General features: G+C 38.7%; 3 protein-coding genes across 5 annotated transcripts in view; 2 read left to right on the top strand and 1 right to left on the bottom strand.

Annotated features, from left to right (window-relative positions):
* Positions 1–2,632: 2,632 nt before the first annotated feature.
* On the bottom strand, positions 2,633–10,587 carry cib2 (calcium and integrin binding family member 2). 2 transcript variants are annotated; one of them, XM_005730014.1, is made up of 6 exons: positions 10,537–10,587; positions 9,238–9,272; positions 7,194–7,305; positions 4,772–4,919; positions 4,499–4,694; positions 2,633–2,654 (listed from the first exon to the last, which is right to left on the bottom strand). In XM_005730014.1, exons 1-6 carry the CDS (start codon positions 10,585–10,587, stop codon positions 2,633–2,635), a joined length of 564 nt encoding a protein of 187 aa, XP_005730071.1. The 2 variants fall into 2 exon arrangements, with proteins under 2 accessions (XP_005730071.1, XP_005730072.1); XM_005730015.1 differs by lacking the exons at positions 7,194–7,305; positions 9,238–9,272.
* Positions 10,588–11,587: 1,000 nt separating this feature from the next.
* Positions 11,588–14,960, top strand: lrrc61 (leucine rich repeat containing 61). Of its 2 annotated transcripts, XM_005730013.2 has the most exons (9): positions 11,590–11,875; positions 12,838–12,933; positions 13,013–13,159; positions 13,271–13,331; positions 13,496–13,581; positions 13,662–13,727; positions 13,823–13,891; positions 14,039–14,164; positions 14,269–14,960. In XM_005730013.2, exons 1-9 carry the CDS (start codon positions 11,848–11,850, stop codon positions 14,373–14,375), a joined length of 786 nt encoding a protein of 261 aa, XP_005730070.1. In that variant the 5' UTR covers positions 11,590–11,847; the 3' UTR covers positions 14,376–14,960. The 2 variants fall into 2 exon arrangements, with proteins under 2 accessions (XP_013765506.1, XP_005730070.1); XM_013910052.1 differs by lacking the exon at positions 14,039–14,164 and having other exon boundaries at positions 11,588–11,875.
* Positions 14,961–15,079: 119 nt separating this feature from the next.
* Positions 15,080–15,826, top strand: part of idh3a (isocitrate dehydrogenase (NAD(+)) 3 catalytic subunit alpha) — a 7,087-nt gene continuing 6,340 nt past the window's right edge. Inside the window, exon 1 of the mRNA XM_005730155.1 lies at positions 15,080–15,169. Within this exon, the coding sequence (XP_005730212.1) occupies positions 15,080–15,169 (90 nt within the window). The remainder of the gene's footprint in view (positions 15,170–15,826) is intronic.

Raw genomic sequence — 15,826 nt, 5'->3', positions numbered from 1 at the left:
CAGATCATTAACTTTGTGGCATTTCTGTCGCCTTCTGTTTCACAATTGAGATCTACATGATAAAGCGTCACTGGAAAACATGGGGTAATGATTTTAAAAACTTATCAAAGACAAGAGTCATAACTGCCTGACTGTATTTCTGCACATCTGAAAGCACACTGACATAACAAAATGTGTAAGGTTGACAGCGATTAAGCAGTACATTCTTACAATTATATAAATAACTACTTTATGTAGCATTAAGAAACACTTAAGGGTAACTGATGTGTTTGGCAGGCATTGCATATTACACCGTTACTAACAGCACAGTGTATTATTGTGTTTAAAGCTCGTGAAATTGTTGAAGCTTGAAGGTTTATTGTTGATCGTATAATAAATGTAAATTGCATTTAAGTTCTACCTATTAGTGTGAGAGCTTTCACCCACATGTCATTAGTGTCTTTATCTCGATAACGTTTTCTCAGTTGCCATAAAGAATATTCGAAACAATCGCAAACACACAGCTTACTCACTTAACGCTGTCACTGATTATTTGTTATGGTTTATGTACACTTTTGAATGTATATTTGGTTCAAGTGAAGTGTTTGGAATTGTTCACAAGTTATTTCATTTTTAAAGAAAAGCGAGAAATCTTCACCGCTATGCTGTCGAAGCAAAGCGAGAGAGTTTAAATCAGATCAAATTGAGCTCTCAAGCAGCGAAACCAGCGTGGGTTTCACACCCTGTTGGGCCGCTCTCACCCTCAGAAACAGTTGCTTAAAGTAATGGCTGTTTTACAGCATCATAATCACACTGCAGCAGAAAGTGGCTCTGCCGAGATCATAACTAACAGATGTTCCCTGTGACACCCGTCATTAATGAAGCTCTGCAATCAGCACTCTACTGCCCTGAATATTTGATGCTGTCCTCATAAATGAATCTTCAGATAAGACACTGAAGAATTAACTAGCTGCTCTGGTGATTGCTTATTAAACTGAACACAACAGCTGAACAGATTTTAACTGTCAGTTAAAATAAGGCCCTCAGTATCCCCTCTCTTCATTTTTCAGAGTACAGTTGAGGAGAATTCATTCCATTTACTGCTGCACTTGTGTTTTATCCAGATGAGGTGTTGCACATAAACATGGAGTTTGCTCAGATGCACCATGCATACCTTTTCTGCCTGTTGTCTGGGCCTGTGGTGGCATAGGAGCTCACAACACTTTACAGTTTGTGTTACCAATACCAAAATGCTTTCCACAAAACACACAACATCAAACAGTATCTCTGCGTGTGACTTTTCTGTATTTGAGCCCCTCAGCACTTGGCCAAGGCCGTCTTTCAACTTGTCAAGACCATTTTGCAATCATTGCACTTGCCAAAAAGAAAGAAAAATCAGATTTAAGCCTCAGCCGACCCAATCTCCTTAGTGACTGTGAAGGTCTGCATGTATGGCTATACCTATCAACCAATTCTGCAGTACGACTCATGAGAACTACCGAGCTAAACATGAAATCTAAAACACAATACACCATGTGTAACTGATGCAAATCTGTATCCTCCAGCCAAGAAACCACCACATGTTAATCATCAACCAACATAGCCAAAACCATTTCCTCCAGCTTTCTGCTGAAGTTAGCCGAATGTGCAGGATGTTCAGAGGCTGGTGAACGCGAGGCAGCTCTGTCTTAATAATCACATCCTCCCTAAAAATATATTATAGCTCACATGAGAGGCTAAGCTGAAGCACATGCTTCCTAATTTTTAATGTGCAAACATCTTCATATTTTGTTATGAGTAAATTACAAGTGCATTAAGTCAGAGCACACTGGAAAACAACATTTATTCAAAGGAAGACAAATACAAGACATTACATGAAGTCCTATAAAATACATATCCAAAACATGGCAGTAACTGACATCTTGTGTAAATGGCAGATGATGAAAGCTACCACAAAGAGTTTGGATGACAAAGCCCTTCATCTAACTGGAGAACAGTACAACATGACTGTCATTATATCCAAGCAAAGTACGAGCACAATAACAACATAAATACTTAATTTATTGCATAGCTATAGAATATCCCCTAATCCTGCTGCTGTGCTTCAAGTTTTATCTGTAGCTCTATAAATACTGGATGTCTCTGGAGGTGCCACTGCAGAAAGACTTCACAGGGAATCATGTGCAATGTAGTTTCAATGATAATGGTTTTGAAAGTGTTCCTGAGACCAAGCAATGATATTCACTGCTGAATTATGTCTGGTTTTAATACAGTGTGCCGTTCAGTATTGGTTTTTAGTTTTGTCCTTGCATAGAGAGACATCTCTTTGAGAAGACAACATCTTCTCTGAACTTTTGATTAGATTATGTAGTACAATTAATAGCTAATGCATTTCTCTGAGTTGCTCTTTTTCATTATACCCGGTCACATTACTATTTAACTATGATACTTGGTAGCTGTGATTATTTTTTTGTCTTAGTCAGCTTTTCATTTCATTTTGCTGTCATCAGAATCCATCTTCTCAAGTTCCGACTGCAGTAAAGGTCAGAGAGGGACGATGGATAGTGACAGACAACCACTGTGCTGTGATCAGGACATGGCTCAGGTAAAGTCTTGAGGTCCAGCCAACTTAGAAGCTGTCCATCCAACCCTCTCAGATTCTTATATGAAAGGTACTGAAAAAATAATAAAGTTGATTATTAGAAAAGTAACAATTACTGTGCATGAAACATTTTTATCCTTTACTCAACCTGAGAAATAAGACTCTTCATTTTTAAAATGTCATTTGCGAGAGTGTCCTGGCCAAGACAGACAAAATAACAGTTTAATCAACAGTGGTGACACAGACATTAATAGACACATAATTAAACACAATGTAAAATACACAAAATAAGTTTAAGCATATACATAAGATTCAATTCAATTCAGGTTTAGTTATTTTAGCAGCAAATCACAACAACAAATAAGATAAAGACCTTAAAGTATTCTGGAGAAAGCCCCGACATTCAAACAATCTCCTGTGACCGTGCACTTGGTGACAGTGGAAAGGAAAAACTCCCTTTTAACGGGAAGAAACCTCCAGCAGAATAAGGCTCAGTAAGGGGCAGCAATCTGCTGTGATCAGCTGGGGAGGGATGATTATTCAAAACTGTTTAGGAGTGGGAAGGATTTCAAATTCAATTCTGTATTTAACAAAGAGCCAGTGAAGAGAAGCCAACATGGAATAAATGTGATCTCTCTGGCTCTTGTTCCTGTTTCTACATTTGCTGCAGAATTTGGATAAACTGAAGGCTTTTTACAGAAGTTTTAGAGCAGCATGATTAAATTACAGCAGTAATGAATACATGAACTGGTTTTTCATCATTTCTCTGTAAAGGGATAGTTCTAATTTTGGAGATACTGCACAAATAAAAGAAAGCAGTCATATCCTTTTCCTGGTCCTGTTTTTGACCCAGCGTTTTGAGTTTATTTTGGATTCATGATTCTTTCTTTTGCATGATGAAGATTGTTTTAAGTTCAAGTTTTGTACAGTTTAGTCTTGAGTTTAGTTCCTTTATTGCCTCTAAGGTTTATTTGTATTTTTGGTTTCTTGTCTGTTCCTTTAGTCTTTGTCTCATCCCTCTTGTCTTGTGTTTATTTATTCGTTTCCCCGGTTATGTCTCTGTTTATTCTCTCTGTCATGTTTGTTTTCGCTCTGTTCCCCTCTGCCTCCGTCGCTCTCTCTCATCTCTAGCTCCCTGGCTCGCTCTGTCTTTCAGCTCTTTCATGTATGTCTGCTGTGTGAGCTATTCTTTTCCCACGTCAAGTTGTGTACCTTAGCCTGCGCCTTAATGAGTTTCCTGTCTTATTTTGATGGCCCTTGTCTCATGTGCTTGTGTTTAGTTTTGCTTCCTGTTTCTGTGTCTTATTTGTTTCAGTTATGTTTCCTTGCTGTCTCCGCTCTCTAATCACCTGTGTATTCATTGTGTCAGTTCCCTGTTGTCCCTTGCTGGAACGCAAGTTCATCTCCCTCCTTGCTCCATGCTCCATGCACAGTTTAGGTTGTTGTTAGTCTGAGTCTCATTTTGCCTTTTGTTTTGCGTTTTTGTTTGATTTTCACCCAGCCTAAATTAACGGCTCACTTTTTGTTAAGCCCAGTCCTGTCTATAAACATCTGCAGTTCAGTCCTCTGTTCAAAGCGCAGTCTGCGCCAGCAGATCATGACAATCCTGGTCAAACAATGGCTCCAATATTCATCACAGTGTTACTTGAGGCCAAAGCAATGCCATCCAGAATAAGTACCTGATTAGGCACAATGTTTGTGAGATTTCTAGGGCCAATTATAATCACCTCAATTTTGATTGAAATCCAGGCCTTCTTCTTTTTACAACGTGTCTGCATGACATGGTTTAAGTAATGACATGCCACCCAGTTGTTTTATTTTAACCTAACAAACATGTCTTTGGACTGTGGGAGGAATCCAGAGTCCAATTCTGTTTTTCATTTATCAATGTTGTTGCAATAACATGAATTTATTTACCTTAAAAAATCCGGGGCCCTTGATATCATATTTTCAAAGTCAGCAAAAGAAAGTTTGTGGTCTCCGTCCAAATCTGCCTCCTCAATGGTTTTCTCACACACCAGCTCAACTTCTTCAGGAGTCAGCTCCTCCTTTGTCAGCTTATTCAGAGTCTTTTCCAGGTCCTCTTTGCACAGGTAATTATCCACATTGAAATCTATCAGCAACAGAAGTTAGAATTAGAACATTTTAATTAATGAAGTTCTATAACGTACAGATGCTTTGAAATGTTACCGTATATTTTAAAGGCGTATATGGCCTTGAGTTCTCTAGGAGCCATTTCACTCAGGACTGAAAACATGTCCACAAACTCATTGAAGCTAAGATTTCCCATCCCGTCCTCTGAGAATGACTCCACGATCCTGTTGCGGAATGGATTTTCCTGGAGAAAAAACATGATTGTGTTTAACTGCAGAATTTTGTTTACATCTAAACATAAAAATCACTCATCAAAAAAGCCCTACACATTTGCAATGGCAAACACAAGATATTTTAATAAGAAAACGATTTTCTAAAGCTTTAGAGCACCCCAATTTTTCTGGTTATTTATTGCAATTCAGGTCGTTCAAGTCCAATGAATAGCTTGAAATGGTACAAAGGCAAGTGGTGAACAGCAAGAGGTAGAAAAAAAAGGTAAGGTAACTCATAACTGAAAAATAATGTATGTTTCAGAATTATACAAAAAGTCCTTTTTAAGGGAACACAAAATGGGTTAACAAAAATGACGAGAAAAAAGGCAATTAACAATAAAAGAGGGTTGATGACACTTAAAAATGTAGGTCTTTCTACAGAGAAATTGCAAAGAAAGTCAAGGTGTCAGTAAGTAGAGTTTTCTCCACCATCAAAAGGCACTCAGAAACTGGAGCAAAATCTGACAGGAAGAGGTCTGGCAGACCCAAACCCACAACTAAATCAGAGGACAACAGCTTCCGTGATAGGTGGCTCACACGACAACATTTTTAAGTGGTGGTAGTAAGCAAGCCTCAGTTTCAACTGTGAAGAGAAGACTTCGAGCTGCAGGTTTGACAGGACGAGTTGCAACATGAAAGCCATTGCTAAGATGTCAGTATAAGACAAAGAGGCTTGCCTGGGCCAATGAAACACAGCCATTATGTAGTGATGAATCAAAATTTGATGTCGATTGCCTAATGTGAAGAGGAACATTATTCCAAAGCTTTGGAGCCACAATAAAGAACGCTCGGTCTCCTCTCAGTTTCAGCCGTGATTTGGGGACTGAGAGCAACAGCTCCTCAGCTGATGGGAGCAAACGAGTGGGGACATAGGGCTTCAGCAAATCAGACAAATATGCAGGTGCCAGATCATTAAAGGATTTAAAAACCAATAAAAGGACTTTAAAGTGAATCCTAAATTCAATTGGAAGCCAGTGCAGGGAGGCCAGAACCGGAGTAATGCGCTCTGAGTAATCAACTGTCAAATATGGAGGAGGAAGTGCGATGGTCTGGGGCTGTTTTGCTGGATCCAGGGTCAGTGACTTGTACAGAGTGAGACGCACCCTGAACCAATACGACTACCACAGCATTCTGCAGCGCCATGGAATACCTTCTGGTATGCGCCTAGTTGGTCAAGGTTTCAACCTACAGCAAGATAATGACCGAAAACACAAGTCTGGGCTATGCCAGAACTACATAAGGAAAAAGAACAAGGTAAGCTTAAAAACATGGAGTGGCCAGCACAGTCTAAAGACTTAAATCCCATTGAGCTGGTTTGTGATGAACCAGACAGAACAGTGAAAGCAAAGCAACCCACAAGTGCCACACATTTATGGGAACATCTGCAACAGATATGGGGAAGAACTTTCTGAAGAATATTTGACTTCTATTGTAGAAAGAATGGCACGAGTGTGTTCAGCTGTTATATCTGCCAAAGGGGGCAAAAGTTTAGAATACATTCTGGTCTTTAAACTGATTGATTGATGATTTCCTTTTTAACTTCAATTGCTTATTTTTAAAATGCTTTCATTTCAGAGTGCAATGAAACATTACACTGCATAAATTTCAATAAAAAACTGGAAAAATTGTGGTGTTCTAAAACTTTTGACTGGTAGTGCATATTCACGATATTCAAGACAATGCTATTAAATCAGAGTTTGTAGTTCAGTGAGTCCAAATAAGAAAGTGTTATTGCCCAGGGTAACGTTTGAGGTCAATAAATAATCAGCTAAATAGAAATATATAAAATAGGATGACAAATTTATGGTCATGAAGTTGTAGAGGTCCAATTGTGTCTTTAGTCTTCTCCATCTTTTTTCTGCTATCCTTATAACCCAGCCTTATTGTGACAGTTTTACAGACAAGGCCCAATCATGCCGAGAGGAAGAGTGCATCGTGAGTCTCTGTGGTAATACTCTGCGGGGAATAGGGGCTTCATATTAAAGGGTATGGCATTCATGCTTGTTTCAGAGAAAAGCTGAGGTAAATGTGGCTGAGTTGTCACAGTGTGCAAAATGGCATTTGAAATTTATTTTTGATTTACTTTTAGAATCAGTCAGAGCAATTCACGGCACATAAACTTTCAAAAGCTCACACAATGTAGTGGAGTACAGCCAGACGGGCGGTGTTAACAATCAGTTCTACACACACAAGCATACTGCTCACATTGACAAAACAGAGCTTTAAAACAGCGGTGGGGGGTTTACCTTTAATTCTGGCATGTTGACTATTAAGGCTAATGGGATTTTACAATCAGGTTCATTGGTGTAGTCCATTGGTACAAGATGTGGAGCCAGCTCATGGTATCTGCCATGCAGCCTAGGAAAAGAAAATAGACCTTTGACTTTTAAGTCAATACTTTCAGGGCATATCTGAGTATTCATCAACAGGGACGCTAGTCTTTGAGAACAAACTTACTACAATTAAACTAGATAAAGGACACTCTTTCGAGGATGCCAATGTTCACATTTTGGACAGAGAGGACAGATGCTTTGAAAGAGGAGTGAAAGAAGCAATTTTGTCCTCTGTGAGCGCCATCTTTGAACAGAGGCGGGGGTTTACGACACCAACTCTCTGCCATCTATAATCCAGTTTTGAGATCCCTCCCCAGACGCCTTAACGCCCACTCACATCCTGGGCCATCTGACCTCAGGAATTCGCATGATAAGGTGGGGCCAGGTTTCACAATGAACACACCCGAAACTCTGGCTGATTGGGACCCACACCCAGTTTCACACCTTGGCTCAGGCGATTAGAGGATCATCAGGGGGTCCTTTTGTCCCTCTGTGGGGGGGTTACTCCCACTAGGTTTATATCTGGGACTCTCCACCATTTGACCTTAGAACTGAAGAAGCTTCTCGGATGAGAGGTGAAACGTCTTCAAGTAACTTAAAGAAGTCCAGACGCTTTTCTTTGCAAGCTCCTTTGACAATGTCTTACTAAAAAAAGAAAAGAAAAAATCTAATCTAACATCTAGAACAAACCACAGCCAAAAGAGAGTGAAATGCAAAGATACAGTAAGTGCTCACTTCCGTTAACGAAAAAAGCGAGTCATTTGTGCCTGTCATCAAGTGGATAAGCAACAACAGGAGAGAAATTAAGCCGTCCAGTGAGTCGTGACAACTAGTGTTATCCTATTTATTTGATTTAGTTTTTTTAATGTACAAGTAGAAATGTGACACCCTTTTTGAATGGCTCTGAAAACGATACGGCAGTCAAAAGGTCAACATGAATTTCAAAAGGTTTACCTAACATACTACAGCTACAGCTAACGGACAGAACCTTCTAGATCGTCACTAACAAACACCTGCATGTAACAGCACTGTTTACAAATCATAAATCCACATACTTTTCCATTCATTGACTAAATGGTATATTTGCCTGTATTTCATACTTTAAAGAGACCAACATTCGACCTTTGTTGGATAGTGAATGAAGGAGGGAATGGAGCCATTACACTATAAATAGCAGCACTGTGCTACACTATGCAGATTTATATGCATTTTGTATATGAAATAAATCATAATCCACATTATGTTTACTGAGTGAAACATCTGTATATCCATTGTATGTCTGTTCTAGCTGCTCAGATGTCAAGCTGCATGTATTTCAGCAAATCTCTGAATCTTGTTCTAGGTCTGTTACCATGATTCAAACCAAAATATTACAACGAAATGAAGTGAAAACTTACAATATAGTGAAAGCTTTTAATGTTAACAAATATACATTTATAATTGGGGTCATACGTCACTGCACATAAGTTACCATTAACACTCAGTTGGAAACAATTTTATGACATAAAACAACACAAAGGCACCTACAAATATATGCATGCCATTTGGTAAGTTACTGGTGTCTCTAGGCCAAAACTCAGCGTTTGATTTACTGTAAATCAGCAAATCAGAAGCAAACAGCCCAACCAACTCCAGGAATATCAAGGTAATGTTGGTCATGTATGCTAGCTGTAGTGTAGTGATCTATTTTATACAAAGCGATGTAATGAAAGAATGGGTGAAAGAACTTAACATACAGTATTAATTGCCAAATCCTGACCCAGTTAAAGCACGCATAGTCCAAAGAGCAAAGAAATACCCCAGGAAAATAAAAGAAAAGCTTATAACAACATATTTGCATCTTCTTATGGTCAGTGTAAGTGGTGAATTTATGTGGTTTAAATGAAAGACAGTGCAACATATATCTGCGAGCGATTTTTCAGAATAAAAAGGAAAAAAAACCTCATCAAAGTCTTACCGCAGAATTTCTTTCCGAGTAAAAAACGTGCAATCCTGCAATGAGAGAAAAACAGCATGTGAAAAACAAATACTTTGAATTGAAGGTTTTATAGCACTGAACATGATGACAAATCCTTTAAGGTGCAATCGAAATTTGCATAAAATGCTCACAATGACACATCTGTGAAGAATCATTACTGTAAAACACTGAGCGGGGTGTCTGGTTTCTCCTAAACGATGATGCGTTTAAGTACATGAGAACATAATCTGCTGTTGTCTGACATGCATGTGCTGGCACACGCATTATCCAACGGCTCTACCGGGGGCACCTCAGTTTACATTTGTCTTTTGTATGAATTCTGTCTGAGCTACTCCCCTGGGTGTTAGAGTGCAGTCAGATGAGCTCAAGGGACTGCACCTTTTGCTTTCACCGATACACCTACTAAAGTCAACCTTACCTGCTATGCTCCATAACACGAGATAACAATGTGCTGACACTTAGAAATGCCATTACAGTCATGCTTAAGTTATAGCTGTTGGGTTCTAGATTCCCCGTTGAATGAAGCACGCTGATGCAGTATCCAATGATCTATTTGAGCCGAAGAAAGATATAAATTCAAGTGATACTCTAGAGATAACAACTGTTAGACAAACAGAAACGGTACTCTAGGAGTAGTTGAAGTAACCAGAGAAGCTCTTGAGAAACTGTGTCCTGAGAGTAGAGTTTCACGGCACATCATCGCTGGCTTTGGCATCAATTATTAAGCCCACAGCGAATCACATGATAAACCTGTGCATATGAGGATGTCTTTCTCTCTGGGAAAACCTGGATTTTTGTTACAGGGAACAAAAGGTCAGATCTTCTTAGATGATCAGTTTACATGATATCCTCCAGTTTGGAATGAAATCAAGACCTTTTGCTATCTGCTTATCAATATTTAAATAAAAATGTGGCCATAGCTGACGACACTATAGTAGGAAATTGTTTTTTGTCTGTCATAAATGAAACTGATGGGGGGACTAGGACCAACGAAACACCCTAGAGATGGTAATAATCAATATTTATAAAGTGACTTTCCCTCTTTTCAATATCTGAGAAAATAAAAAGATAGATAAAATGATGATTTGTGTTAGTCTAACAACAGGAGTGCAATAATCACACACAAAAAAAACATGTTTAATTTTTACTTCACTTAGCCTTCAAAGTTTTCCAGTGATGTGTTTATTGGCTGCACATAATTAAGACATTAAAACATTATTCACTTGAATGAATTGCTTGACATCCAGATTCCAAACACAGGTATGGACACAAGCTTACCTGATAAGCATCAAGCTGCTCGTCGGTAAATATCGTTTGTTTATTACCCATCTTGATCAAGTAATTTGTTGCTTGTACACATTCACAGCACTGAATGTCCAAAGCCCTTTCTCAATGAAAGGCATTTAGAAGGTCCGCAGAGACAAAGTCTCCGCACAAGATGAATTTATATCGTTGCAAACTCCTATCAAAGGGTATTGGTGTCCTTCCAGACGATGTCCTCCACGACTGCAAAAGTAGATGAAGTGCGTCAAGAATATATCTTAGTAATAAAGATTTTCGTTTAAGTCGGAGCCAGTGGATGTTGTCTGCTGACCCCATGGAGTGCAAAGTGATCTGTTTCCCCTCCTTAAGTACCCAGATGGTGTCCACCGGAGTCCAGACAAACCAATGGGACCGGAGCTAAGAAATGAATAAATAAAAAGGCCTACTTGTGAACTAGAAACTGCTAGCAACAGGAATGATGTAACCTCACCTTGGGGCCACTTAATTACACACTAATTAAACATCTTTTTTCTTCTATACGATCTTACACAATATTGCGAGCAGACTATTACTGATATCACTGTAAGATGCAATCTGTGCTTTAAACCAGTCCGCTATTGCTAAATTATAAAACTTGGGCACTTTTTTTGCTCGTTTTAAAAAAAACCAAAAAACATATACATTGTTAACCTGCAGTATGCACAGTAAATACAATGATAAAAGTTATTTTACAGGTGACTATGCCAAAGATATTTAATAATACAATATGTCCACCTCAGATTTAATACAGTACAAGCCCAATATTATATTTATATGTATAGTAATTACGAGAAGAAAAACTTGTTTTTTTTTGGCTCCGCTGCTAATTACCATTTGGTACAATGCATAACTATTCTGCTATATACGATATAGTAGTAGCATACCACAAATGCAGAAACCCCAGCATAGTTATTATCGACGGCACAGTAGCAAGACGACAACTTTTAATTGACCCGAGAACCTGTTGCACAGAAGCGGCATCTAATATATGTGCATTTCTTATTTATATATTTAATTAAGCAGGTGTGCAGCTTCTTTCAGCAGCCTGCACCGCAGATGATCGCCTCCCCCATCCCTCTGCCGGCTGCGGAGACTGAGGTCCGTCTCATCCACCTGCGTGCTATTTACAGCACGGCAGTACAGTGAGCGTGTGCTGCCTGCACACCAGGACAGATGATAATTTCACATTCACCCCACAGAGCCACTACCTCTCCTAACCACCACACTGGTTAAAAGTGTCGCTCTTTACCGGGTTAGGCAGCTTTGAAGGTAGCAAAGTTGCCCAGGATGGACTCCAAGCGAGAGAAGGACCAAGGTAAGTTGTGATGGGTAGCTTGTTGCTACGTTGCTTTGCTAGCCACTAGCTGCTTATGCTAGGTAGCTGTGCTTCCAGCTACAACATAACCCCTTTTTGTTTGTTACACAACATTTTGCTTATATCATCTCATGACAAAATAAATAAATAAAACAGACGGGGAACGTTTTTAATTATATTCAAGAACCCACCCACTTTCATCCGGCTGAATCATCCTCATGATTTAATTCACGCAGCCGCTGTCTCACGAATATAGCTAACATGGGCTAACAAAGTCCCTTTAATGCCTCTGCTAACAAGTTGTAACGTTATTGCTGGCAGACTGTGCGGTAATCTAAACATCGTGACCTTTCTTTCTGCAGGTGCAGTGTAAAACATTAGTCCCTGCTTACACCCAATCCATTCTCTGTCATATTTAAGGATATAAATCCATGTCTGTCAGTGCTCATTTAGTTTTTAAATAAGTAAATAAAAATTGTGCTGCATATCTGAAAATATAATAAGAGGATCACCAAGAAAATAACAGAGCCCTACATCAGCATCATTATCATCATCATCTCTGGTCAACCGTGATTTCCTTTTACCTCTCTTAATAAGAGCTGGCTGACACTGCCTCAGGGAATCAAGCCAAATATAACTCCCTGGGTTTCTTTTATTTATGCATACAACTGGCGAGATAATACCACCCAGCAGCACATCTGTTTGTGACCCTATCCTCAAGAGGACATCCCAGCGTGCAGCCAGATATGAAATTCAGAAACTGCTTGTCTGAATTTTTTTTTTGTCCCCTATTAGAGATGATTGCCTGGATTACTTGCTTATACTGTAAGCAGAACAGACACTGTGCTTCTAGCGTTTTCTTTTGCTGTGCTGACTCACGAACAATGACAGAGTGGGTGCATGCAAATAGAAAAATAAATATGCTTTGCTCTGCTGAAGTCTTGTGACTCGTATTCTTTCAGATGCAGACCATGAAAAGATAACTGCCGTGCTGCTCAAGTCACGTACCGGGGAATTTGATCTGGAGTCGATATTGTTTCTCAAATTAAGAAATCTCGGTAAGATGGAAATAATATATTAGCATTTCATTCTGTAAAATTTGCATTTTATTTATGATTTAAATTGTATGTCTTGTAGGTATACATGATCTTGGATGCACTGGGGAATGTATAAACCTGGAGAGACTGGACCTCTCTGGAAATAATATCACAAATTTGGCTCCTTTAGCATCTTTACGGCTTCTTTCAGTCCTCAATTTGTCTAACAACAGGGTCTCCAATTTAGGTACAATTTTAGAAGAAAAAGATTATTTATTTCTTGCATTATTAAGATGATTACTGTCATGAAAAGGCTTTAAAATTTCTCATAAATTGGTCACTGCTTTTGTATTTCCAGAGCCCCTGCGCACTTGTGACATTTTACAGAACTTAAATGTGGCTGGTAATATTATATCCAGGTAAGACTAAATAACCACTGAATGTCTTTTTTTTCCTGCAGGTGATTAAAAATGTGAATATGTCACAAGCGGCTGTGTTACTGACATAAAAGCAGAAAAGCTTTATGCATAAGTTACTATGTTATTAGGCATTTTAAGAGCATGTCTGTTTTGCTTTTCAACAGTATTGAGAACCTACACTGCCTTGTTTCTTTGAGAAAACTAGAAAATATACGTCTGAAAGACAACACATATAATTACACTAATCCAGGTAATTCTGGTGACTTTGAACATATTCCAGTGGATGGAAATTCTCGATTAATGAACTCATGTTAAGTTTCTTTATGGCAGTGTGCAGAAACTCTTCATATAGAGCGGTAGTTCTCGAGATGTTCCCCAATATCAAAGTCCTGGATGGTAAGTTTTTTTTCCCCATTCTTTGGACATTTAACTGCTCAACATTAACTTGTAAGAGTTTCGTGTTTTAATGAATTAATCTGCTTAAATTGCAGGTGAAAGAGTTGTTGGGCGTGGAAGCGATCTGTATCAGTTATGCAAGGACATTGATGATACCATAAAAGGTATATTTTAATGAACTTGTTGTCACACTTTGTTTACTGGATTAATTTGGTGATTGTGGCACCGCTGACAGTTGTGATGCATTTGTGTTTGCCTTTGCTTGTATAATATACCGAGACTGATATTTACTTTTTTTGAATGATGATCAGCTGGTCTGTACAAGAATGGACAGCTTGTTGAACATTCTGATTGCAAGCCATGGGTGGAAGATAGTTACTGGGAGATAAAGAGATCTAATAATGCCATTATTGAAGAAGCCTATAAGCAATTTAATGGTAAGAGAATATCTGCAGACCTGTTCCTAGATATCTAGCTGGTTGCTAACAGTGTTAGATGCATAGTGTATTCCTTGACTTTTTATGTATTTTTCTTTGTACAGATGTTCTTCATGAATGCAGACTCCTCAACAACAGAGCCACTCATGTGATTTCACAAACTGAAAGATCCATGAGCCTGAAGAAGCAACCAAAACAATATGCCATCTGAGCCGGCCTATTTCGAACACATTTGTGGGCAACATTTATCAACTTCTCTGCTTGTGTGATATACCATGGCTAATGTACTGTAGATTTTTGCAGATTAACCACTCTGTATCGAAATGCTTGACATTTACCATTGCCTGACACACGTGCGCTGTCTTGCAGTGTGTGGCATTTGCTGACCTTGTACTCATCCTATGCATTGGGTATTGGACAAAACATGTAGGTGGTGTGAAAACCTTTACCTGTACCGACAGCCCTCAGTTTGGTTCAAAGATGTCTTTTACTTGCACAGTGTGCATTTTGTACCATATTGTAGCCTCTATTTATGCTGAGAGCTGCTTTATGCTGCTTAAGATTTTCTATTGGTTTTCAGTAATTTATAGCTTTTTTCCATTTTGCATTGCTGGAGAATTCGGGAAGTTATTGTGTCCCATGCTGTGTGCTTTCTTTGCAAGTTCAATTTCTGCAAAAAGAAAAAGGTGATTTAATGATTGCTTCAGCTGTTTCTACTTGTTTTATACCATAAAGTTTATTATATGTGCAATCAAAATGTGTAAAATACAGTGCGTATGAAGCTTTAATGGTGTACCCCCGCTTTTATTTTTACTAATATATCTGTATATATTATACAAAACATGTGTGTGATATGTATACAACTCATACATATATTCATACAGACCCATGTTTGCTCACTCTGAACCAATGAACATGATTTTAAAACATAAAGCAGAAGGTTATAGCCTGCAGAAGTTGTTCCTCGGCGTGTTAGAAGCGGTCCACTGGCGCCACCTGCAGGCGGTAATAGTGTTGCAACGCTAAGCAAACATCCGGATGCATTCACTATTATTATGCTATTTACAATATAGCCCATATGAGAAGCTTGCATTTAGTTTTAGTTTAATTTAGTCTTTTTTCATTATCTTTATCCAGAAGTTAGAAAAGTAAGAGCCAAGAGAGATCCTGTCTTTGAGTTTTACATTCCATTTGACATAAAGACGTGATCAGCATACACAGGAGAAATACTTTCAATACTTTTAGTAGTTCAGTCGATGCAATCATAAGACAGTTAAAAATAACAATAAGTTCAGATTCAGCTTTATCTTTGGCCGCTTTACAGCACAGTTATTGGGACTTTTTGATAGTCAGCAAACACTTTATGGCTATCAGCACATTTTTAAGTTAAAGGAAATGAAATGGCACATATGACAGAGGCCAGAAAACGTCTTTCATGTCAGTAGGACAGAGATAAAGGGCTTAATACGGCGGAAATGGAGGAAGGGGGATAAAAAAGGCAATGGGAGTAAGAAAGCAAAGGAAGCTGTTTTTACAAAATCTGAATGAAGGCAGGAGAAATGAGAAGCTCAAGTGGGAACAGGCGAGTCATATCACGACTTACAGACTTACATACATGGGCACACTAGTTTAAATTGTGTATTTAAACCAGTGTGTGTGTGT

The sequence above is a fragment of the Pundamilia nyererei genome, unplaced genomic scaffold (assembly GCF_000239375.1).
Source record: "Pundamilia nyererei isolate P.nyererei 1_Seehausen unplaced genomic scaffold, PunNye1.0 scaffold00035, whole genome shotgun sequence".
Classification (NCBI taxonomy): Eukaryota; Metazoa; Chordata; class Actinopteri; order Cichliformes; family Cichlidae; genus Pundamilia; species Pundamilia nyererei.
This window is presented reverse-complemented; position numbering and strand designations above follow the sequence as displayed.

Excerpts from the sequence above, each read along its gene's own strand:
- lrrc61 (XM_005730013.2), top strand. The coding sequence starts at position 11,848 with ATGGACTCCAAGCGAGAGAAGGACCAAG. Across the intron at positions 13,892-14,038 it reads CATTGATGATACCATAAAAG|CTGGTCTGTACAAGAATGGA; the intron begins GTATATTTTAAT and ends AATGATGATCAG. Across the intron at positions 14,165-14,268 it reads AGCCTATAAGCAATTTAATG|ATGTTCTTCATGAATGCAGA; the intron begins GTAAGAGAATAT and ends TTCTTTGTACAG.
- cib2 (XM_005730014.1), bottom strand. The coding sequence starts at position 10,587 with ATGGGTAATAAACAAACGATATTTACCGACGAGCAGCTTGATGCTTAT. Across the intron at positions 9,273-10,536 it reads AGCAGCTTGATGCTTATCAG|GATTGCACGTTTTTTACTCG; the intron begins GTAAGCTTGTGT and ends CTCTCATTGCAG. Across the intron at positions 2,655-4,498 it reads AGGGCCCCGGATTTTTTAAG|TACCTTTCATATAAGAATCT; the intron begins GTAAATAAATTC and ends TTATTTTTTCAG.